Here is a 24,682-nt window from a genome sequence, read left to right as displayed (position 1 = left end):
TTCGTTAGATCTATTCGCCACCGAAAGCGCAATGTCATCGGTTCTGCGCGTTGGAATTTGGGATGATGCATCCCAAATGCAAAAATACCGGGCGCAAAGGGGCAGATTCTGAGAATCTGCCCCTTTGCGACCAGATTTTCCTTTGATGCATCTGGGCCTTGGTTCGCAGACCCACCACCGGGGTTGGTATTGCTGGGGTATCTATTCTAAGGAATCTAACACTAACGTGTTTCTTTCAGATGCGCAAGTTACTTACCTTCGGTAACATTATATCTGTAAGAAATATTAGTTAGTGTTAGATTCCTTACCGCCTCACCCATCCTCCCTGTTCTGCGAACCGATATCTAGGGTTAAGGACATCCCTTTCAGGGCCCTAGTTTCATGGCACCTGTGTCGGTTTCTATCATGGCTCTGCGTTTCTGGCGTGGAAAACTGTGTACAGAACTGACGTCAGCGACCGAGGGCGGCGTATAAGTACTCCGACAACGTCATTCCGGCGATCAGGACGATGAACGCGGAGCCGCAGATGACGCCTTCTGATGCGCAGGGGTACTGCTGATGAAAACTTTCCGGATCCAGTCTGACGCCTGGGGATATTTTAAGGTAAGGAATCTAACACTAACTAATGTTTCGTACAGATATATCGTTACCGAAGGTAAGTAACTTGTGCTACAGGTGTAGGTTTGCCATTCCCATGCTCCCATCGTATGAGCCTAATAAAGAAGCAAAAACCTCTACCAAAATATTTCAAAAGAAGCTATACGTCAAGCAATACACTTACCACTGTGGCTTAGAAGAATTGACCAAAGTCTTCAAACATTAACAAGTCTATATTAGACCAAAAATGTTTTTGATATTTTGTTATAATATTTTATTATATATTATTTCATTGTATACAAATTGACTGATAACAATTGAGTATCATATCATGGATAAATCATGTAGAAAAAACAGTTAGAAAGACAGATCCCATTTCATATATCACACTCGCAACAGGCATACAACTTCATACCACATATACGAGCATAGCAAAATAAATCTAGAAACATGCTAAAAACATTTTTTTCTCTCAAGTTCCAGAGGGACATGGATATGGAGCGTGTTCGCCCCGCAAGAGTCTTAATCGTTAATCTCACAGAATACTAACAACTTGCTTAGTAATATGTATTCAAAGGTAAAGAGAAATCAACATAGGTAGATGTCTATTTCATGTACAAATAGATAATTCTCCTGGATTGGATACAACTGCATCCAAGGCGGGAACTTATGACAGCGCTGACGCGCGTTTCGGTGAGACCACCCCTTCTCTGCGTATCACCTTCTTCAGGGCGCATTTAGACCTTAGGTACACATTTGTTTTGAAATGGGACCTGTCTGTATTTAAAACAAATTGAGATGCAATATGCCTTACGCTTCATCCATATCCGGGAAAAACAATGAAAAACTAATCATGGATGATGCGAGAGTGTCTTTGTGGTCCGAAAATGTCTCTGTAATAGATAAGGGAAAGTTTTCTTTCAGAAATCCGTTTATGGGATAAATTCAATAATCGGCCGTCTGCTATTTTCAGAGATTCCACCTCGGCTAAAGTGTCAATATATTACTCTTGAGTGATCTTTTCCAGCTTAACGAGGTGTGGGAAACAAGCCTGTACAGACTGGGTTTGATATTCTAAAAAAAGTCTGTATTGCGCCCAAGATGCTGTGGATAAACGAAGATCCCTAAGCTAATAGTCGCTACGATTCTGAGGGTGGAGAGTTTGGCGACATGACGGCGTGATGTCCATAGACGGAATTGCAACTGGTGGAAACTAGTCCCCTTAATTATGAGTAGTTGCCATTTGGCAGGGAGCCAATGTCATGTGCGGCCTGGAGTTTTGCTAAAAGGAATACGGTTGACATTCCATCTAGGGTATGGAACCAGTGTCTTGGGAGGTGCAGAAGGCTATTTTGCAATACGTATAAGAAACGGGGAAGGATCATCATCTTGTACAGCACATTCTTTCCTATTGGGTTTAGGGGAAGAGTTTGCCAGATCCGCAGCTCTTCTTTGGTCCTCTTAAGCAACCGGGAAAGGTTTAGGGAGTAGGTGAGTTAGGGGTGTAACGTTACCCATATCCCCAAGTACCAGAAACTCAGCCGTCGGATTGGGATGTTTGTTTGCCAATCCATGCATTCTCATGAAGGGTGTAGCGAGACCAGTATGGATTTTGCAGGGTTGATTTTCAGACCTGATGCTTCCCCAAAGAGTTTGAAGATCTGTAAGCAGTGGGGGCCCGAGCGCGCAGGGTCTGCCATGTAGAGGCGCACATCACCTGCATACAAGGCAATATGGTCCTCGTGGTATGAGCTCCAATGCCATCCCTGGATGTGGGCGTCTGATCAAATGAGGTGGCCAGGGGTTCAATGGCTAGGGCAAAGAGTAAAGGGGTGAGGGGACAACCCTGCCTCGTGCCACGGCCTATGCGGAACTCCTCTGATAAGATACCGTTGGTCATGACCCGGGCCGAGGGGTTAGAATATAGTACCTTAACAAGCCCTCTGAAGAACGGACCGAAGCCCGTACGGATCAATATGGCTTTCAGGTTTTCTCGATCCACTGTATCAAAGGCCTTCTCAAAGTCTAATAATAGGAGAGCCAAGTACGGTGGGAGGAGATGTCGGTGGGCCAGAAGTACCTGTAGACATCTCAGACATTGCCTCGTGTTCCTACGGGGCATGAACCCACATTGATCGGGTGTATGAGGGTTGTGATTACCCCGTTGAGCCAAGTTGCTAGGATTGAGGCGTATAATTTAACCTCTGTGTTAATGCGTGAGATTGGGCGGTACGGCGAACATTCAGTGGAGGGAGGATCAATTTTGGGTATTACCACAATCGTCGCTGCATCGATGTTTCTCGTGAAGCTGCCTGTCTCCACTGCCTCTGTGTACAGGGCATGAAGGTGTGGGGTTAGAAGATCCCTAAAGGCCAGCTAGCACTCCACTGGGTAACCATCGGGGTCTGGGGTTTTGTTCGTGGCCAGTGTCAAGATGGCCTGGTCTATCTCATTCAGTTTAAGGGGCTGATCCAGCGATTGGGACTTCATTTCGGATAGTCTGAAAAGTGGAACGTCCCATAAGAAATTCGAACTAAGATTTGCGTTTTTGGTCTGGGCAGTGGAGTAGAGCTGCTTGTTGTAAGTCGCAAAGGTCTGGGCGATCGCCTCTAACGCCTGGTGCGCGTTGCCGTCGTTGTCCACTATTTTGGGGATAATCCTATTGGTGGGGGTGGGTTGCTAGCCAGTAGAGGATCTTCCCATTATTGTCTCCAAACCCGTATACCCGCGCGAGGATCTCCAAATGTGCTTGGCCGATTCTAGAGAAATGTGTCAGATTTCTTCTTGTATGAGGTTGAGCTGGCGGACCTGGATATCTCCTGCTGCGGTGCCCCTGGCACCCACTAGGAATACTGCACAGGACTCCAGGTGAGCAAGACAATCGTCTCTGGCATGGTACTGCTTTTAAACATAACCCTTGGCGAAGCCTCTATTCGTCACCTTACCGGCTGAGCAGAGCCCTCGGAGGCCACCAGTTTTGTTCCGCAGGAAGTATTGGTTCAGCTCCCCCTTGATTGCTCTTTTGCAGTCTCTATCTTATAAAACCCAGGAATGTAGGCGCCAAATGGGGCGAAGGGTGCCACTGGGATGTCCTATGTCTAGCAGTAGCGGGGAATGGTCTTAGAGACCTTTGGCATGCGTGCTTACATTTGAGATCTGTCTGCAATTAGTGGCGAGCATGAACAGCATATCGATTCGTGAATGGGTATGATGGGCAGTGGATGTATGTCTGTATTGGTGGAGGCGAGAGTGCCACGTTCTCCAGATGTCATAGAGTCCCTGACGGGAGGCCCGGATTGTAAGCTTCCTATCGGATCCAGTCCTTTGAGGGGAGGGGGTGCCAGATGCTTCCCAGTCAGGGTTCATGGCTGCATTAAAATCTCCTCCCACCACGGTGACGCCATGGGGTAGAGAAGATAATAAGTTTCTGATGTCGCGGAGAGAGGGAGCAAGGATCGCTGGAGGCATGTAGGCCATGATCAGGTTGAGAGAGCGCTCTCCCACTGCACCCAAAAGGGCCAAAAAATGCCCCTGGGGGGTCACAGACTATTTGGCTCGGAACAAACGGGCGGGATCGACGGAGGAAGATCGCCACTCCGCGGACCCCCGTTTGAAGCCTGCATGGTACAACCTGTTCTATCCCTGTCTGGTGAGGAATGGGCAATGATCACCCAACAAATGGGTCTCCTGTAACATGAGCACGCAGGGTCTGGAGTGAGTTGAGGTTTTCAGGACCACAGCATGTTTCACCTTGTCCAGGAGACCGTTAACGTTCCAGGAAAGGATACGCAGGGATTGTAGATCATGGTGGTCGGTTACCATGGTTTGGATCCCCAAAGGGGTAGCTGCGTGTGGCGTGGGCGTGTTGGGGCCCCTGTGGAAATTACCCTTGAGGGTGTGGGACCGAAATGACGTTGATAGGGGGGTAAGTGGTACGGGCCTGTTGTGTTGTGTGTCTTGGAAAGCCTAGTCAGGAGAGCCCTAAACAAGAAATAAAATCCCCAGAAGAGCCCGCTAACCATCTCCCCTCCCCATACTTCAACCCCACAAGCATCTGTCGCCCTGTACAAGAGAACTAGAACATAATCAAACATGGTAAATCAGGGACGGAGTGGTGGACCCCTCCAAAATGACGGATGTCATAGAGTTAAAGAGTCCGGAATTGCTTGCAGTCAGCCCCTCTCTCAGGGACCTTGGTTCAGATTGTTAGGTTATGTAAGAGCTCTGAGTCTGGAATCTCCACCATAGCCGACATCGGAGATCGGGTCTGGGGCTGCTCCACACGAGGTTCTCGCTTAACCCGAGGGGGCTCGCAACTCCCTTCCAGCCAGGGAGACAGAGGTGCTTCTTGCGGTCGCCTCAGGTAACAAGGATCTCTTGCTGCTTGCTGTGTGTCCCTGGCGGGACACACAGGCGGGACTGGGTGCAAAAGTGTGGCATCCTAGGCATACGTCTCACCTCCTTGTTGGATTGCCCCCTCCCTGCGGCGGAGGGGCTCTTGGCACCTCTGTTCAGGGGCCTCTACTCTGTGACCCAGCTCCATGCTGCTTCTGGGGTGTCGAAGAAAAAGCTTTTGTTGTCGTGGACGACCCTTAGGCGGGCCGGATACGAGAGGTTGAGCGCGTGCAGCTTTTGTTTGACTGCGATGTATGATCTCCGTTGTGCTTGTACCTCCTCAGTGTAGTCCTTGAAGATCATAAGCTTACTTCCTTGTTAAGAAAGGTCAGGATTGGAGCGCGCTTCCTGCAGAATGGTGTCTCTGTCTTTGAAATTGAGGATGCGTGCTATGATGGGTCTGTGCGGGGCTTCAGGGGGAGGCTGAGGCGCAAATGCGTGGTGAGCCCTCTCCATCACGAACCATGTGGATAGTTTGTCTTTGGGCATCCAGGATTTAATCCAGGTTTCTATAAAGGGCGCCACCTGAGCGGGCTCTCTGCCTTCCGGAAGGCCCACCAGGTGAAAGTTGTTCCGACTGGAACAATTTTCCGCATCTTAGGCTCCCCTGTGGAGCTCAGAGGTGTGGTGGAGCAGTTTCAAAACCTGGCCTTTCATAGTTGCAGCATCATCCTCTACTAAGGACAACTGGGATTCTGCCTCTGTAATTCTCGCTGTAGCGTTGCGAAGATCCTGACGTAGGAGCACCATGTCGACCTGCACTTCGCCAATCTTGGTCTCCATGGAGTCTTGTGGTGCGCGGATCGCTTTGAAGAATGATGGCCAGGTCCCCTCCGGGTGGTGGCAGCATTGGTGGCTGTGGCAGTTGTAGCAAATTGCCCCATTCATGTCTGGGACAGGGAAGGTTTTGTTGGTCTGTCATTGCCCGTGACTGTGGCTATATTTTGGACTATCACAGTTAAGTAGTTGAGTTTGGCCTGCTAGAAATCAGTGGAGAATAGGGGGGGGTCGGCGCAATCGGATAGAGGCCTGGATCCAGCCGTCGAGATGGACAGGAGGGAGGATTCTGTTGTGGGGGCTGCCCTATGCCCAGACCAAATACCTCTCTTGTCACAGCTCAGCGGGTCTCAGCTCAGGTAGGACAGCTTTCTGCACTTTCAGGATCTCTCTGGGGAAGCCACCGGTCACTTCCCTCACCCAGGAGGCTCGCTTCACCGCTTGGGTCGTGGAGGTGCCAGTCATGTTTCTGAGCGGGGCACCAGGACCGGAAGAATCCAGGGTATGAGCTTGGTGCATGTTGTTGATTTGTTTTGAGGGGAGCCCGATCAGTTATGATTTCATGTGCCTCCAAAGCACTCAACCTCTCCACTCGCACAGTGGCCCAGAGTCTGCCCAGCGGTGCCTGGTAATTGCCCCGCAGCACCCCGCCAGGTTCACGAGCGGTGGTCGTCTGTAAGGCTGTGACAATGGACTGCAGGCGATGTAGGCCCCCCACTCTCAAACTTTGGGACTGCAGTCTTCGAGGCCTCCCTTGGATTTGGGCAGGTCAAGTTCAGCCCTCAACCACTCTCGGAGGTCCCCGCCCAGACAGACGGGGCCTCCTTTGATCACAGTCCAACTATGTCTCCCTCACCTGTGGAGGTGCAGGACAGGCCGCCACGGGGCAGGGCGGTGAATCCATGACACGCCCCGAGGACAGCGAAGGCCTTTGTGGTGGCTTCTTAGTGGGGACTCACCTGTCACAGGTTCAGACTTCAGGTGCACCCGACCTCCGCATCGTAGCTCCCGGCCCACTAACCTGAAATTGCAGAAGTAGTCTGTGTGGGCGGGGGATCAGGTGTCTCCGGCCTCCAGGTCGTGCCACGGCAGTCAGGATCACCTCAGTCCGCTGGTGATGCACCGTGCATCTGTCTCCTCTCTGGGGGCCTCCAGGGGGTCCGGCGGCCCCCGCACATGTAGATCTGTAAACGGAGGAGGCCCGGACCTGGCAACCGCACCGCGGCTTCACTGGGTCTCTGCAGCCACAGACCCCGCCGGCGCAGGCAAGGGCTCCATCAGCGCCCCGCATCCGCTATCTTGTTTACAGCTGTGGGCGATCCGGCTCCAACAGCGTCCGAGATCACAGCCCCAGGAAACATTAAATTGTCCGTGTGGCATGCAGGAGCCCTTGGGAGTAGTTGGGGGCAATTCCGGCTTCTTTGATTTGGCGTTGGCTATATGCGGATGACTGAGGGGTCCGGATCACTCTCAGAGTGCGACCACCATCTTGACACTTGTGACCACGCCCATTGACTTCTTGATTTAAAGATGTTTTTGCTGGAAAACCAGTAATGCCTCTTCCTGTCTACACCGACGATGGGAAACTCAGTGGTCACTTCCTGTACATGTGAATGACGGGAGATCCAGTGATGTCACTTAGTGTGCAGGTGAGTGATGGGAAATAGAATTCCCTTCTTGCTCTTTAGGATCTTGTTGAAGTGTTCCACAAATCCATTAGTTTCAGGTGGTACACAGGGAAGGAGTGGTAAATTACTGTAACTTATGCAAACATCACGCTGATTTAAGAGGAAATGAAATTTGTCCCCTTGTCAGTCTTCCGGCCCTGAAGATCACAAGGAGGGCCCTCAACAGTACCTTGGCTGTGGGGCTCCTCACGGATGCCACCTCTGGATGCCTGCTGGCATGGACGCTCACAACCAAATTCTATTTTGTGCATAAAGGAGAGGGGGCATCAGATGGATTGACTGTATTGTAGCAGGGATTCTGCTCATACACAGAACTGTGCATAGAGACTTGGAACCTCAGTGAATTAGGGTGTGCCAAAACTCACCTTAGTAGCCAAAATCCCCTACCAGACTAGCAATCAGTGTCTCATTGGTTCTTCCATAACACCAATGATTAGACAATCCAGAGCATGGATTTTAGAATACCTCAGGCAATGTGGAACACATGAACACTCTTTAGTTATACTCACAAACCAGTCGAAAACAGGGAGTAAATAGAGACACGTGCAAGTTTGAAATATTTATTTCTAATGCCGTGTTCTCAGGTGCAGTATCTCAGCTAATACAAGCAGACATATTATAAGCAACAAGATTATTAGCATAGTTACTATTCCATAAAATACAAAGAGAGAAAGCATGTTACAATGCTAAATGGAAACAGGCTAGATTACACCTAGATCTCACCCTCCCCTGCTAGTAAGTTATTTTATATCTACAGAAGGTCTCTTGGGATTACAAGGGCGGCCCCATACCGCTGGTCCTAGCAGAAATGGATCACATCTTTTTCTGCACCAGCTCTCTGCATGCGAATGTTCTCCAAGTGTGTGTGATCATCCCTACGCAGTGCATTATTAAACGCGCCAAAATCAGAGGTGGCCATAGCTGCATATATGTTATGTCTAGAATGTGCGCTGATCAGTCCAAACAACAACCACTGTGTTGAAATAACCTTGAAGGCCTCGGCACTCACTGTTCAGACAAAGCTTACCAAGCAAGTCTGCTGATATAGAAAAACATATTATCTCGTGTGAAGCAAAACACTCTGCTAAACTCTAAACATTTATAATAATGTGTGCTGTGTGCAAAGGCAGCAGAAAGGAAAAATGGCGTTTAAACTTCTAATAAGCTCATGCCAACTTAACACAGTGTAAATGCAAGGCTCATCCCCATGACAGTATCTGTGTCCATCTTCTTCATCACAGATAGAGGTACCAATAGTACCTTGGTTTGACCTCTTGATTTGCCACTCTCTTGGTCCTACTACTCTAGGTGTGACCATAGCCGTCTCCCAAAGCGGATATGCAGTCTGCGCATTAGCATAGGTGACATTGTCCAGGTCCTGTAATGATCTTGACATGACGGTAGCCAGTCTCAGTCAAGTCATTGCTTAGTAGGCACCCAACACTGTGTTCCTCATGCATTTCTATGTGGGCTGCGATCATCTTGCCATTGGCTTCTACCTTAACTGTGGAAAATGGATACTGTATGACCCATTGGCATGCAGGCCACTGCCAGTGGTACGAGAGAGAATCCCCAGTCGGAAATATTTCCTCTTGACCATATTCCTCTAGGCACTAGTATATCTTAGGGTGGGAACCTTCATATTGTTGATCCCACCTCACTGGCAATCCTTATGGTGATATTCATACTGACTAGTTAAGCCATACTGTTCCGTCAGTGGTACCCATCACCACTGATAACATACTGCCTATCAGAGGTACAGCAAGCATAGAGTTCTTAACTGGACAACCCATGTAATACTCTTCCTGGTGGCACCTAAAAACATTATCATCTTATAGAAAGAGGGCATCTCTTTCCCTCCCTTTTCTTTCTGGTTCTGGCGAGACACCAGTTCCCCTTATGCTTCTGTCCCAGAAGAGATCTTTTGGTTTTTGGCCCTTCTCGTTCATTCTGGAACTAGCCTCAAGAATGACCTCTTCTCCCTGTTTGTTCGAAACTATGAAGCAAGCTCTAGCTCTTTTTCATCATATCTGGTAAGCACTTGTCAGACAACACAGCAAGCATTTCTGCATCCTAATCAGTAATGTCTAAAAAGTACAATTTAATGGGTTAGAGGACTCTTCCCTGAGTAGTTCAGCAATCATTAACTGATTTAAGGACTCATAATTCTTTGCTTCTATCCCTCTTACCCACTCATTCAAGTCACACACTGTCACAGATCCAGATCTAGAAAAGAACTCCATCCATCTACTTGTTCTCAACATCTGCAAGTACTTGGCTTGCTTCAACCCATACTGTTTAATCAGAACAGCCTTCAAGCATACATAAATCAGCCTGTCCTTCAAAGGGATCCTTTCAATGACCTCAATCCCTCCAAATGCCAGCCAATTCAATAGATCCATTTACTTGAGCTTTTCATTCATACTTTGGCCTTGCATGCAAAACTATGGAACAGTCCTAGAATGCCTGGCGCATACATATGTATCAATTCTTTTGGTACTATAGTAGGGGATTACATGTGCTTGAAAGGGGGAATCACTATCCCCCTGAGATCACCCATTTTTCTGCTGCTAGCCTGAGCGGCTCATTTACCATAGCTATCTGCTCCTTCTCCAATTCCGTATCTCTCACTTTTTCCTGCCTCTCCTTTTCCTACTTCAACTCTTCCCTAGCTCACTCATCCAGTCTAGGCCTTCACCTCTCCTCTTTTTCCTGGTTGACTAACCGGTGTTTCTCAGACTTCCCAGCCTTAACCTCCTGCTCTTCCTTAGCACCACCCGTGCCCTCAGCCGCGTCGCGCGACGGCCGAATGGAAGCCGGAGAGCGATGGCGCTTCTTCCACTTATTGTGATGCTTCGCCTTACCTGACCCCGAGTGCGAAGACTTTTGATCCTGAGGAATGATGGTGGTGGCTCCAGGACCGGTCCCTCGACCTCTCATGGGACCGGGACCTTGAACGACGCGGAGCCGACTGCCGGACTTCAAGCAACTTTCGGGACCGCTCCCGCAAAGTCTTTGGCGCCATGGCCCGGCAGTCGGGGCACGACTTGGGGTCGTGGTCACGCCCCAGGCAGTAGAGACACATGCAGTGCGAGTCCGTCTCCGACATCATGGGATGACAGTCCGCGCAGGATTTGAAGCCGGACATCCCTAAGGCACCAGGAGTCGATCGACTCGAAAAACGGAGACAAAAGGCCTTGAAAAACTCAGTCAAAAAGTGGGTACTGCTATCCCCAGATCTGCACTTGATGGCGCGGAAAAAGAAAGAATAGGACGTCAGCTCGCAAGGGCGGTGTCTAAGCAGCTGGTGCAGTGTCATCTCGGCAACCACAACGCCAACGACAGACACGGAACCGCACAACGGCACCTTCCAACGCGCAGGGGTACTGCTGACGAAAACTTTCCTGATCCAGTCTGACGTCTGGGGGTGATTCTAAGGTAAGGAATCTATCACTAACTAATGTTTCTTACAGATATATCGTTATCGCAGGTAAGTATCTTGTTCTTCAAGCTTCAGTGTCTCATTGAAATCTAACCTAGTCAAGGGCGCGATCCCTGGGACAGAGGACATGGGTACCTATAGGCAGGTGTAGGAGACTGTTTAAGGCACTCTAGGGAATAATCCTGGGGACACTGTGGCGGGAAGTCTAGGGAAAGCTGTACTTGAGGATTCTGATAGCATGTTTTGTGAGTATGTGGTGTCTTCTACCGAACCAACTGCCCCCCCCCCCTTTCATGAAATTTGGTAATGAAGGAGAGAAAGGGAAGAGGCTACTGCCAGCAAATACTCTAGCCACATTTGATATAGGCCTTAAAAGTGGCATTAACAGTGAACGGATACTCAACCGCCAACAGACTCCGCATATCTATAGGAGCCTTGTTGCAATTAGAACTCCAAAGTAGGGTCCAATCTCCAGGATTCTGGTAGAGTTCAGGTATTTGGGTTCTTATGGCAAGCAGAGAAACTAAAATTTTATTTGCATTGAAACCGATAATGTGGTTACCTAGTTACTGACAAACTCATCCTTATATTGTATGAACTCTGAAAAAACAAGATGGTCGACTGGAAAAAATTGCAGTAGCGTCTTGCACCTCATTTCAAATTCATAGCTCCATAAAAAGTAAAAGGTGCGAGCGAAAGGTACCTGGTTAAATAAATTTGGATTTTCATTCAACATACTACTTCTCCAAGAAAGTACTGTGCTGTATCTGAGAATTAAGCCTCAGCCAAAGATGCAGCACTATAAAATCACCTTGCTTTAAAGTAGGCGAAACTACGGTTTTTACAAAGTAGAAAGCCAGGTTAGATCTGCTGCCATTTCAACAATTTCACTAATTTACTGTATGTGTTTTGCCTATGATTTACCATTCCTATTACCGCCTAAGTTTAAATAAATCTAGAAAATGGTGTCAATAATTCCAAAGTCTCGCAAAATGTTTTAAAAGACTCTGTTTCCCCTATACTTGCCACAGTGAAACTTATTTTACTGTGATCTTAACAGCGTGTAGATGTAGAGACTACTTAGGATTAATATAATTTTATTTGCTTGCTTCTCAAGTGAAAAAATGTAGCTACCCTATAACTGTATTTTAGTGCTATGCTTTGCCCGATAGTTTTAATAGAAGTGGTCATCTTGAATTTTGCAGCTCATTTCGGTCTCGTTCCCTTTAATCAGAGTTGTCCCCTCTTAGACACGAGTAGCTAATAATCTTGTATTTTCTTTAAATTTTGACTCTTGCATTTATAATGAGAAATATCAAAGCTACAGGTATATAAAAGGTTTTGGAGGGGATTAACTACTTACAACTGACAAAGGACAATAACCATTGCGAGCTCCCTACCATCCCATTGCTGACAATGCAAAGAATATTCTTCAGAGGGTAGAATATGTAGCGTTGCGTCCATACACGAATAATAAAAGTAGACAAGAGACAAAAATAGGCTTCCAGGTAGCTGATGTTCATCTGCTTGTAAATATGGTGATAAGGTGATAATAAAGCATGCTGTCAGGGTTAACCCTCACACGAAGTCCCATTCTACATCTGCACCATTACCTCTGATAGTTGCACTCATTAACGCTGCTGGGCCCACAGCTCTTCCCTCTAACATTTAAATCCTTTAATTTCAGGTACCCTCCATGGTTGAAAAAATGAAGTTGACAGTGTTGGACTGGTAAGTCGGCACCTTTATAACCCATACCTCAGTGGAAAGACTGAACTCAGGTACCTAGTTTTACAGAATCTGAGTGTTTTTACTTGAGAGAGAGAGTACTGCATATTAATCACATTGATGTTAACTAATCCTTATTTTATGACACTCTCCATGGCTTTCAAAGGGTCATGAAGAAAAATAGCATGTCATATTAAACAGTTTTTAGCCTCTACTAGGGAAACATTCCAGTGTACCCTTAAAAACTCTGGCATTCCGAAGGCTATTGAAAACGTAAAAAGAAATAGCTTCTTTTTGCATATGCGTAGCCCGAACCGCTGACCGGAATTACACCAAATTTGTCAGAAAGCTAGTTTCAGAGATATTTAAGTTTTAAAAAAATATAGATATATGTAGACGCGAGTCCTTGCAGTGGACTTGAGGTTCCTGCTGAAATTTGATTGGCTGCTAAAATTTCAACCAGGAAGTGTTGGCATCCATCTTGGGAGTCAACTTGAATCCGAGTCCCACAAAAAAAGTAAGAAATTAAAAAAGGGGGCAGGGTAAGAATACCCTGACCCCGAGATTTGGTGGGGTGGGCAACAGGGACCCGCGCTGTGCAGACCCCCATATGAAATTGCGGTGAAATAAGCAAATTTAGCGGCACAAAAACTCAAATTTTGCTGCAAATTGTTTTAAATGTATCAGCAATTTTGTGGTGATTTAATTTGCTACAGTTTCTCATTTCCTCTAAGTTAAACCACTCTGCTTTGTGCCATAGCTACCGGGGTTTGAGGCCAGGTTTAAATAATTATTTTAGTGGTTCAACCTAACAAGGGTTATAGTCGTGTTTTGGGTGTTGGGTGGCAGGATGGAGGATAATGTTTTGAGTGATGGTGAAGGGGGCACCGCTCCCATGGGTGGATGAAGCCGATTGCAGGCTCTACATCATTTTCGGTGACAATGTGTTGGAGTGCCTTGGGTGGAGGAGTGGTGACTGGGACCTGCAGCAGCCCCAACTATCTCTTGGAAGGGTGGTTGTGGGATGAAAGGGGCAGAACAGAACAAAAGGTTATCTCTAACTTTACTGCCATTAGAACCTTTGGGTCGAATCTGTGCTATAAAAAAAAGAAACAAAACTCACATTTTATGGGCACTTTTGAAAAAAATATGCAATATTTGTATTTTTACAAAAGTGACGATCTTGTAATTGTTTTTCATTCAATAAACTTTATTTCGGTTATGTTTTTAACCATCAAAGTACATAAAAAATACATTCTCACTTTTCTGCAGTTCATTGATGATTCAATTGTTTTTGCAAATCGCGACATGGTTATATCCAGGCGGCGTGTTTTCTGACAATAAATTACATTTTAAACTTTCTTCTTCTGTTGCTTCCTACTGGGGCATGACATCTATTCTGGAGATGAAAACTGTTAACGAACCACCACCCTGACTCATCAACCCAAGGCTGCAGCAGTGAGCTCAGTGAATAAAACAGAATTAATGCAAAGGTATACTAGTTGTCAGAAATGGGGTCTAGTTGACAGTGGTTTGCAGCCTGTCCAAGAAGGCACCCTTCCTTCTAGTCAGTATAAAGGAGATTACACACCTAAGATAAACCTTGCTCATCCCCTTGGTAGTTTGGCAAGAGCAGTCAGGCTTACCCTAGAGGCAATGTGTAAAGTATTTGCACAGAAACAGGTAGTAATACAGCGAAAACACCACACCAGTATAGAAAAATATAAGTAGTTCAGAACCAAAACGATAAAAATCCAACATACACAGTTAAACAAGCATTGGCATAGCCAATAGGTCTCGCCTTTGGGACTTATAAGTGTTTAGTTATCCAGCACAATATCCTTGATGCAACAACATTAACTATTACATGGCTAAAGACTTATAAGGTCCCAAAGGCGAGACCTATTGGCTATGCCAACGCTAGTTTTTACTATTTTGGATGGCTCGTTTCCCTGCCGTGGTTACAGCAGTTCATGCCCGGGCTGGACGGTTCTTCTGCATCCATAGGGCCTCCACAACGGACAGAGAAGCCGCGCAGTCTCGCGCTAGGAGGAGAAGCACCAGAGAATTTAGACAGTGATTAGGAGTAAAGCCTTTTTTCTTGTTTTACTGACGGTTTTGCAAAGCCCAACAGTTACTTTCCAGGCGGAGAGCTGCTTCTCTCCTCTGGGACACAGGGATAGATGCAAGGGGTGCCAATCATGTCAACAGGCCTCAACCAACAAAAACTTCAATTCATACATATAAAATGCAACCATATCCCACTCATTACTGGCTTGCAACGTGCAGTAATGTGCCAGCCAACGCCTAGCGCGACAGTTTCTGAGCTCACCTCCAAACTTAATACCCTACCCTAAAATAGCTCACTCATAATACTCACCTAAACCAATCCTCCTCAAACCATTCCCAAGAGAGCAGATTCTTACTACTCTATCCCCTAAAGCACGGTGGGCCCCCTAAGTGGTATGAAAACACATACCTAACATGGTCACTAGAAATCGCTACACACATCTACTAGTCTGTGCCTAGGACGAGAAGAAATACCCTTTTTCCACTGAGTTTCTCATCTATCACAACCTCTCAAGGTAGTGGTAATTTCAAGTTCATCAGAAACTCATAGCAGTTTGAATGCCATAATCAAAGTAAACTGGGTCTTCGATTCCTGCTCAGCAAGATCTTGCACGTCACCAGAAGCCCTGTGTTCGAGTTCTGGCCTTCACTTTGACAAACTATTGAACTCTGGGAAATGTATTCATGCTTTAGTTCACCTGAACCAATTACAGCAACATACCTGAAAACAATGACTTGTAAAAGGAAAGTCCAAGACAGAAAATGGTATCCTGATAATATGGGTGTCATCTGGTAACCACAGGGGAGAGTCAGCCAGTAGGATAGGAGGGCAGAGGAGACAGCAAGGGGTCAACCCCTCATTGATGGAGCTGTGCTCATCACGAGGCCTCTGCTTGCATACTTCCTGTCCTAACGACGTGCCTGTGGCCCGCGGGGATGTTTACATGTGGGCCACATGTTTTCAAAATCTGGGTTTTCAGGTTTCCGAAATGGCTCCCCAAGCAAGATAGTGTTAAAGACTTTATGGAGCAATGTGCCCCAAATAATAGGTTCGGCTTTGAACAGAGCACCTGGGAGCTTGTCTAGGCCCGGGGCTTTCCCACTCTGCAGCGAGTTTATGGCCAGGATGGTTTCATCTATAGGTATATTGTCTCCATCTATTAATTCAAAACCCTGAAAATCTGTATATGTGCCTAGATCATGTAGGAGCCCCTGGGCTGCATAAAGATCCCCAAAATATCCCTCCCACACAAAGGGGTGGGTGTGGAAATCTGTTTTCGTCTCTAGGTTAGGTGACCCCTTCTAGAGCAGGTGCCAGAAAAGTTGGCTATTATGTTTTGCAGCATCTAGGAGCATGCTCCACATTTTTCAGACTCCCAGTCCCTTTTTGCCTTCTTTTGAGCAGATTTGTATGACTTTCTGCAGCTTTTGACATCTGCAGGAGACTTCCATTTCACTGCTTCAAATAAGTTATCCCTGGCTATTTTGCAGGCTTCATTATACCAAGGCACTGTTTTCCGCTTTAATAAAGAACATTGTTTATAAAAGAGGGGTCTTTTATTTGAAATCAACTTCAAGAAAGAGGTCATAACAACTTCTGGCCCTATGGTAGAGGCACTTAAGACTATTAAAGTCTGCTCCATTTCTGTGTATATTTTAGGGAGTGCAGTTGGATCAGCTAAGATAAAGGGCCACTTGACTCTTCTGTTGTAATTAGTAGTGATGACCGGAGTGCTCTTAGCCCTGGGATGGCCATGCGATAAAGCTAGACCGTTCATCGTAAGAGACAGGGCGTTGTGATTGCTGTCATCCCGGGTTAAGACAACCATATCTTTGACACTAGTCCAAAGGTCGAGATCGACTAAAATATAGTCAATCCGAGACTTTGTCGCCCCTCTTTTAAAAGTGTGACAAGCTCCTTTATCAGAGTATGTCCGACCATTGCAGGCTCTTACCCCAAATGCAATAGTGAGTGACAACATTTGTTGTCCCACTCTAGTGCATTTCTTAATTAGTGGTATATGAAGTGTTGGAATCCCCCCGTCCATATCATTGCCTGAGATAAGATCCTGTATGTAATCAACCGTCTCAAAAGTAGTATTAAAGTCTCCGGCGATTATCAGTCGGTGACTCTCCGGGGCGGACTCTAGATAAATTGTCAGGGTTGTAATTGTCCTCGATGGGCTGTGTGGGCTGGTAAACCGGTTATAGATGTTAAAAAGTCTAACCTTCACACTCTCCTTGGGCTGGTAAACCGGTTATAGATGTTAAAAAGTCTAACCTTCACACTCTCCTTACCCAATGTTAGTTCTGGCCCAAGTAATTAATCTGAGTCGAGATCTATAACCTTGATTGTACATACCAATGAGTTCTTAACCCAGATTGAGAGGCCACCAGCTGCACGACCAGCTGCTGGCTGTTTGGCTTCAATACTATAAGTGGTAAAACCTACCCTATGGGTACGTTCAATTGACCATGTTTCCTGCAGAAGGCAAAAATGAAACCCATCCAATAGCTCGCACCAATCAGGGTCGGTTATCTTGGACTTTATACCGGCTATATTCCAGGATAGGATTTTCAAGTCATGGGGGTCAACAAAGGATTCCTGTATATGCCCTATGTTGTTAGTGACCCCTCCAGGCAACAATTGGTATTGGAGATAAATGCTATTTGTTCCCCGATCACTAGAGACGGGATCACTGCGGGTGCATGTTAGAAATATAGCATCAAACTGCACAGCAGGTATGACTTCTGCAGAAGATGTAAATGCTCTGGATAGTCAATCTTGAGGATCCAGAGTACTCAGGAGATGGTACCTGTTTCTGGTTTCCAAAGGGGGGCCTCCTGGTGTATAGATGTCCTTACAGTGACCATTTCCCTAGCCAAAGTGTTCCTTTCACTATTTTTGAGGTGCCTGTAAAAGAACCCTAGTGGTAAAATAGTGATCGCTTTGCCCAGCGTCTGGTTGTTTAGGTAAAACCCCTCTCCCACCAGCCGGCTAGAAATAGTAGGGGATATACAATTTATAACAATGCAGTCTCCAGAGAATGACTTGCGTAACGGACCAATCCAGCTAACTCGTCTCACAAGTAGAATATCATGGTGGTCTGAATTAAAAAAGTGTGTGTTCTGACAGAGCGAGTGGCAGGTTTTATTTTTTAATTGGGACTGAGATTCAATCTGTTTTTCCTGTAGGGTGGGAACATTAGTAAGAATGACGACATAAGGACAGCCCTTTGGTGGGAGGTGTAGGGTCACTTTATCATCTTGAATGAATGGGCCACTATTGTGGAGCTGTAGTTGGGATGTAAATTTGTTCGTTTGAGTTTGTGAGTGCGTCATTCCCAGTAGTAACAAAAGGTGGTAGACCAGGCTGAGTTTTGTTTGTATGCAAACATAAATTTGCACCTTGACTCGTGCTAGCGGGCCCTTGGTCCATCAGTGCTACTACTCTGGTTTGACTACTGGGTCGACATTATTCGCAGGACAGGGAGGTTTAGTGTTACTTATAACGGATGAACCCACATGTTGGTCAACAGTCCCCCTTTGAACAATGCCCCGACCTGTGAGTTCAGGTGTACCCCTTGCCCTTAAATTGACTTCCTAACCATAGAGTGCATAACTGCCACCTTAGACTCCAGTTTGTCTAGTCTCACTAGGATTGGTAGAAAATGTCTGGAAATCGACTCTTCTATCAAGGATATTAGTGCCACAGTCAATAGCTGAGGAATGTCTACAGGCTGAGTTGGTGATGACAAATTAATTCCATTTAGGGTAGCAAGACCTTGATGGAGTGGGGTCTGGTCTTCTGGACATATGTCCTGAGACTGTCTATATGACCTGGTCTGTATGCACCTTAAGGACTCGTATGTTAAACTTTTTTCTTCCTTTTGCCTGCCATCCTCATACTGGAAGTATTAGAGGTGTTGTACAAGGTACAGGAGATGGAGCAACAGGGCTAGTCGTGGATGCGGGATTTGACTGGCTTAGATCAATCATTTGGGCATCCTGAACATCCAGCAGATCTGGGTCACTGACCGAGCCAACCGGACCTCCTCCTACTAATAGTCGCCGTTAGGCAACCTCAATCTCCTTGTCAATGGCCTTTGCTGCTCGCAGTAGAAAGCAGTTAAGTGTGGAGTTAAGCATGGATTTTGGCGAGACCGCCTTCCCTCCCCTTGGTTTCGGGTTTACCGGCATGACAGTTCAATTTAATATATAGAAAACTTGCTTACAGTTACAGATGCAGGCTGGAGAAATACACTGGTAGATAACCTCAGTCCACAGGCCAAGAGACCTGGCCCCGCCCCGCCTCTTCTTCCCGCTGACGGGCGCAGACGTGCCTGTCCTTGTCCCGGGCTTCGCCCGCGAGTGTCTCGCCCTGCGGGAGCCTGCGACAGATTTTAAAGTGCTCCTCCGGTGCTGTGATTGGCAGGCGGAAAGGTGTGGGCAGCGGCTCCTGCAGTGCGCAGGTTAACGGGACCCAGAGTATATAATCTGTGCACAGAATATGCTTTCAATTTTGCATCATGCCACTGTGTATCTGCCCAAAACCGTGCCTAAATGGGCAGCTTGACACCTTAACAAATTTTCAGGAAGCGCCGTAGTACCTCGTCGTCTGAAGGGAGGCACACCAGCATCAGTCAGGGCAGCACTGTTCTTCAGTGATTCAGTCTATCCCTCATTCAAACAAGCATTTACAATGCAATGGTTTCGCCTTTGGAAAAGTTAGAGTTATTGGCATTGTAAATGACAAAATTTTTATTTATGTGTTGGCTTTGAAAACAGATAAATAAATGGCATTGTCATTTACATTGCTATTAGCTTAATCTCTGCAGTCACTCTGTACTCTCTTGCACTCCCTAGCACTTCCTACTCACTCTGCACTCTGTAGCACTCCCTGCTCACTTTGCACTCCCTATGCACTCTGCACTCCCAATGCACTCTGCATTCCCAATGCACTCTGCACTCCCAATGCACTCTGCACTCCTTATGCACTCTGCACTCCTTATGCTCTCTGCACTCCTTATGCTCTCTGCACTCCTTATGCTCTTTGCACTCCTTATGCTCTCTGCACTCCTTATGCTCTCTGCACTCCTTATGCTCTCTGCACTCCCCATGCTCTCTGCACTCCCCATGCTCTCTGCACTCCCCATGCTCTCTGCACTCCCCATGCTCTCTGCACTCCCCATGCTCTCTGCTCTCCCCATGCTCTCTGCTCTCCCCATGCTCTCTGCTCTCCCCATGCTCTATGCACTCCCTATGCTCTGTGCACTCCCTACTCTGCACTCACTACTCTGCACACTCACTACTCTGTACACTCACTACTCTGCACACTCACTACTCTACACACTCACTACTCTGCACACTCACTACTCTGCACACTCACTACTCTGCACACTCCCTAATTTGCACACTCACTACTCTGCACACTCACTACTCTGCACACTCACTACTGTGCACTCACTAGTTTGCACACTCACTAGTCTGCACACTCACTACTCCACTTTGCACTCACTACTTTGAGTATGTAGAGTGAGTGTGCAGAGTAGTGAGGGCAGAGTGCACTTTGCACTCACTACTCTGCACACTCACTGTACACACTCACTCTGCATTTATATTGTGCACTTTGCACACTCACTCTGCATTCACACTTTGCACTCATACTCTACACACTCACTCTGCACACTTTGTGTTATATCACTAACTGGCTGTCCGAGGTTAACATTTTTTAAATTACACTAAATGTCAGGCGCACCATCCTGGCGAGCGTCTGACGTGCCAAAATATGCCCTATTACCGGACTTGTTGTGACCGACACTGCCCCATTGCAGACAAAGTCTAAAACGAAAAATATCCCCAGACCAGTAGCTCCTGAGCATTCAGGCCGGGCTCCGTGACTCTCTGCCCCAAGTGCTTCTGACATGCCTTCCTCGGCTTGGGCCAGTGTTACAAGAACTAGTGCTATTAACAGAGCTGTGTTCCTGATAACGTGCCACTCGCCGTAAAGAAAGCGCTTTGACGCCTGGCCAGCGGCAGCAAGCGCTACATAAATCCAATTACAATATATATATATTTTTTTTAAACATCGGTATGACTTGCTCGTGAATTTACCCCGCTATTCGGCCCAGATCACGGGGTGTCTGAGGCTCTATACGTTATGTCCTTTCAGTTTTAGCAAGTAGGAGCCCCGGGTCGCTAATGTAAAACCTGCAAGGCCGAAGTGACCCTCGCGACCTCTAGGAGCTGGCACCGGCAGTTTAGCACGCTTAATATCCTCTGTTGCTAAAATTACACAATTAACATAGTTTAACCGTTTTAGAATAAAAGTATAGTAGTGCTTTCTTTCATTTACTAAAAGTCTAATTTAAAGCAATAATCCTTTCGGACTCTGGGGAAATATATACGCTTGTTGCGCTGCCCTTTGGCGCGAACCCAGGTCTCCCAGACCACAGTTAACCGCTCTACCAACTACGCTGATTCATATAGTGCAAACTCGACCCGGTGTCCCAGAGCGCTTTACAGAGTACCAGTTACATTACACCCGAACACAATAATTTCAGTAGGGAGATTAAGGTATTTGCCCAGAATCACGAGATGTTGCCGAGGATCGATCCTTGTTCCCCAAGTCTGGCGGTATCATACCCCGGGCTTCTTGCGACCGCGCTTCCTCTTTTTAACCACTTCAGCGCTAATGACAAGGGTAACTCGTCATGGACTTTCCATTGATTTCAATGGAAAGTCAATGGAAGCTCATCAGGTGCCTTAGCAGCCAAGTGGTTAAAAATTTTTTTTTATCATTCATCGCTAAATACTCGAACACCGCTCTCTTATAGCCCGTAGGCCAACTCGCACTCCATCCCGCCACGCGGGTCGGAACGAAAAGCCCCTCCCTCCACCTACCGAATAACGCTGCCCTCGCTCTGCCCGCGATATCGCTGTTCATGTTCTCACCCATGACTTAAAAACAGCAAGCGCCTATCATCTTCTTACTCTGGATAATTAACGTTGCTTTTTCCAGCATATATTTTGATTCTTGCTGAAAATAGGAAAATATCTCTTCAATTAAATCGCTTCACCGGGGCCCGAACCCGAGGCTCCCGGCACCATAAACATGTGCTCCAAACGCTACGCTATGGCCTCTCACCCGTTTGCACTCCAAAGCCGCCAGGCCTGACTCCACCGCATGATAACTATTTCCCGGCTAGCGAACGGACAGCGGGAGGGGGGGCGGGAACGGCGCACGGTCAGCGGGAGGGGGGGCGTGAACGGCGCACGGTCAGCGGGAGGTGGGGGGGGCAGGAACGGGCACTCACCTGGACTTCTTCCGGCGGCGGTCGGCCGCGGAATGGGAAGAAAACAAACGGACTACAAAAAAAAATAAACCCCGCCCACGGCCGCGATGACGACATCGCAGAGGCGGAGAGGGAAAAAATCTCGGGAACGCCCACGAATCTGGTCCGGCCATGACGGACAGATCTCTGTTCCAATGGCTAGCCTCCATATATGGAGCTAGCCAATGGAAGCAGAGGCGGGACTAAGCCCCACACTGTAGGGACATAAGATTTCCCCTGGGCGGAGCTAGGAGCTCCGGCCCTAGGCGAAACCTAAAAAGCACTGGCTAATTTTTCCTAATTTTAATTGTTAAAAGCTGCAAATATGCCTCTCTGTAGCAGCTATATGCGTTGTATCCCAGGCCACTCATTAGTCTCTCATTGATGTTGGCAGCAGGAAGGTTTCAGTTTGCCAAACCGGAGAGAGAGAAAAATAAATGAAGACTTTACACCCCCAAACCTTTGTTCCTGATGCGCTAAGCGTCCAGATCCAGGCCTTTCTTCGTGGTTCCAAAGCCCCAGACAGGCCGGCAGGAGAACAATCAGCAACGCTCTCCAGCAGGGTCCCTCACCCCCAGCGTGAATTGCGCACCAGCGATCTCAGAACGGCCTCCCAAACAACCGGCTGAGTGCGCCCACTACTTGCGGCACTTCAGTGGCTCAACCTCCCTAGCCAGCAGGTCGTTCAATCATGCAAAAGGAACCACAGCCACGGTCCGCATTGCGTCTGGGAGACGAAATCAACAATCCACCAAACACCCAGTGAGAGTACTTCCTTCACTTCCGGGTCACTACTATTTTAGAAGTGGATAGGAAGCAATGGTTCACCTTAGGTAAGTATATAAAGGTAAGAAAAAGTAGTTTAATTACATTATATTAAAAAAATCAGAGTACCATGGTACTACCTAGGAAGTACCATGGTACTTAAAATTAAAAAAATTAAATACGTAAAAAGTAATAAATACACTATATTTTTCCTTAAAAGCCAGAACGCAGACAGTTTGGTATGGGTGAAATAGTATTTAGACCATACTTAGATGTGTTGTCGGTTTTAAGGGGCAATATAGTGTAGTACAGTTTATTTTTTTATTTTTTACATATTCAAATGTTTTGTAAGTACTGCAGTACTTTCTAGGTGCTAAATCAGTACTCTGTAAACTAATTTTAAAATATATATCAAAATGAGTTTACCTGACCTTTGCAGACTTCGCTAAGTTGCTTCATTTTTTCCTGTGCACGTCTAAAACAGTATGGCACTGTTTTTCCCCTTAAAGCCAAAAATGCAGGCTAAGTGTGGTGTAAACAATGTGACTGCCTTTTTAGGTCTCGCCTCCTATGCAACGCGCATGTGCTGCATAGGAAAGAGACCTGTAGCAATCGATACGTTTTTTTCCCCAAAAAAATGTGCACGCATTCCATTGCCTTCAATGGCAACGCGTGCACATTTGGCCAATCCCTCGCGGGAGCGAGCAGCTGGTGCCATATGTCATCAATTATGGCGCCTTGCTGCTGGCTCCTGCAAGGGAATCGCACAGCCCACCCCCTTCTGCCCATGTGCAGTGCTCCCTCTATAGCACACCACCCTGTTCCCATCATGGTTCCTATATTCAAAGCTGCTGTACAGTCAGTCACACTCTGCCCAGACAGGGACACTGTGGACAAAGAAAAAGGACGAAACACAATACTTGACAACAGACAGGGAAGCACCACAAGTGTATTTCCGTGTTAATAAGTGTCCATGACCGAGATGGAGTAATTACCGTCATTTATCTGAAAGTTGGGGTAAACATGACAGGAACATCAGTGTGCATCATTCCACAAGATGTAGGAAAATATAGTTAGTTTCTTACATCATTATAACGGTTTATTAATTAATAATAATAACACAAAGAAAAATGTCTTATGTATTAGATATGTGCCACATTAAATGTAGGTCTGCACGTTCTTATATCAACTGTAAAATATTTCTGAATACTGATCAGAGCTGACATTTCCTTAAAATATCTTAATTGCAAAATGGACGCTAAGCATATCCACAGCCTGGTAAGACATACCAAGCATACCTGCCAGTGTAGCCCCTCTTCTGTATCAATGCCGGTACATTTAGCTTCTCGAGTCCTTTACATCTTCGGCCATATTCAAAAAGGAATTTATCATTGGCAATGGGACTGCACTTAAGAAACTGTTCTCAGTCTAAGAGCCAGTTTGACAATAACACAGAAGAAGCTACTGTCGAGTATCAAAGTAGGTTTCTACAATATTGCATTTCAAAGTATTAAGCATTTGTATAGCACGCTTCCTTCGCTTTTCCTACTTGGTTTCAAACTTTGCTATTGCTACTGGAGTGGTTTTGTTTTCTACAAATTGGTGGAGTGCCTGGCTGTGTTTGCGGCGTCCGGCTTATAAATGGACTGGTAAGATGGTGGTCACATCAAACTTTGACTCAAACGTGGGCTGCAGGGTGTACTTCTTTCCTGATGAAGCCGCCAGCTCACACTTGTGTCACGTGATGTAAACATCCTCCTTTCTTGCTGAAACACGATTAAAAAGACAGGGAGCGGGTAATGACCCTCCACAGTCTCATCATGCCTTGTTAAGCAGACGGGGTATCGCAAAGAACAAAACACTCTGTATATAACAGGTGGTTATTT

The 24,682-nt window shown here is 46.7% G+C and overlaps 1 protein-coding gene across 4 annotated transcripts in view; it reads left to right on the top strand.

Moving 5' to 3' along the window:
- LOC144792108 (myoferlin-like) overlaps positions 1-24,682 on the top strand; it is a 2,487,894-nt gene that overhangs the window by 1,486,837 nt on the left and 976,375 nt on the right. For all 4 annotated transcript variants that reach the window (XR_013602508.1, XR_013602509.1, XM_078666979.1 and 1 more), the window contains exon 15: positions 12,587-12,630. Coding sequence is in view for 2 of the 4 variants with exons in the window: in XM_078666979.1 (XP_078523105.1) it covers positions 12,587-12,630 (44 nt within the window). In the remaining 2 variants the exon portion in view is untranslated. The remainder of the gene's footprint in view (positions 1-12,586; positions 12,631-24,682) is intronic.

This window comes from Lissotriton helveticus, chromosome 11 (genome assembly GCF_964261635.1).
Source record: "Lissotriton helveticus chromosome 11, aLisHel1.1, whole genome shotgun sequence".
Classification (NCBI taxonomy): domain Eukaryota; kingdom Metazoa; phylum Chordata; class Amphibia; order Caudata; family Salamandridae; genus Lissotriton; species Lissotriton helveticus.
Note: the sequence above shows the minus strand (reverse complement) of the source record. Positions and strands in the feature narration are given on the sequence as shown.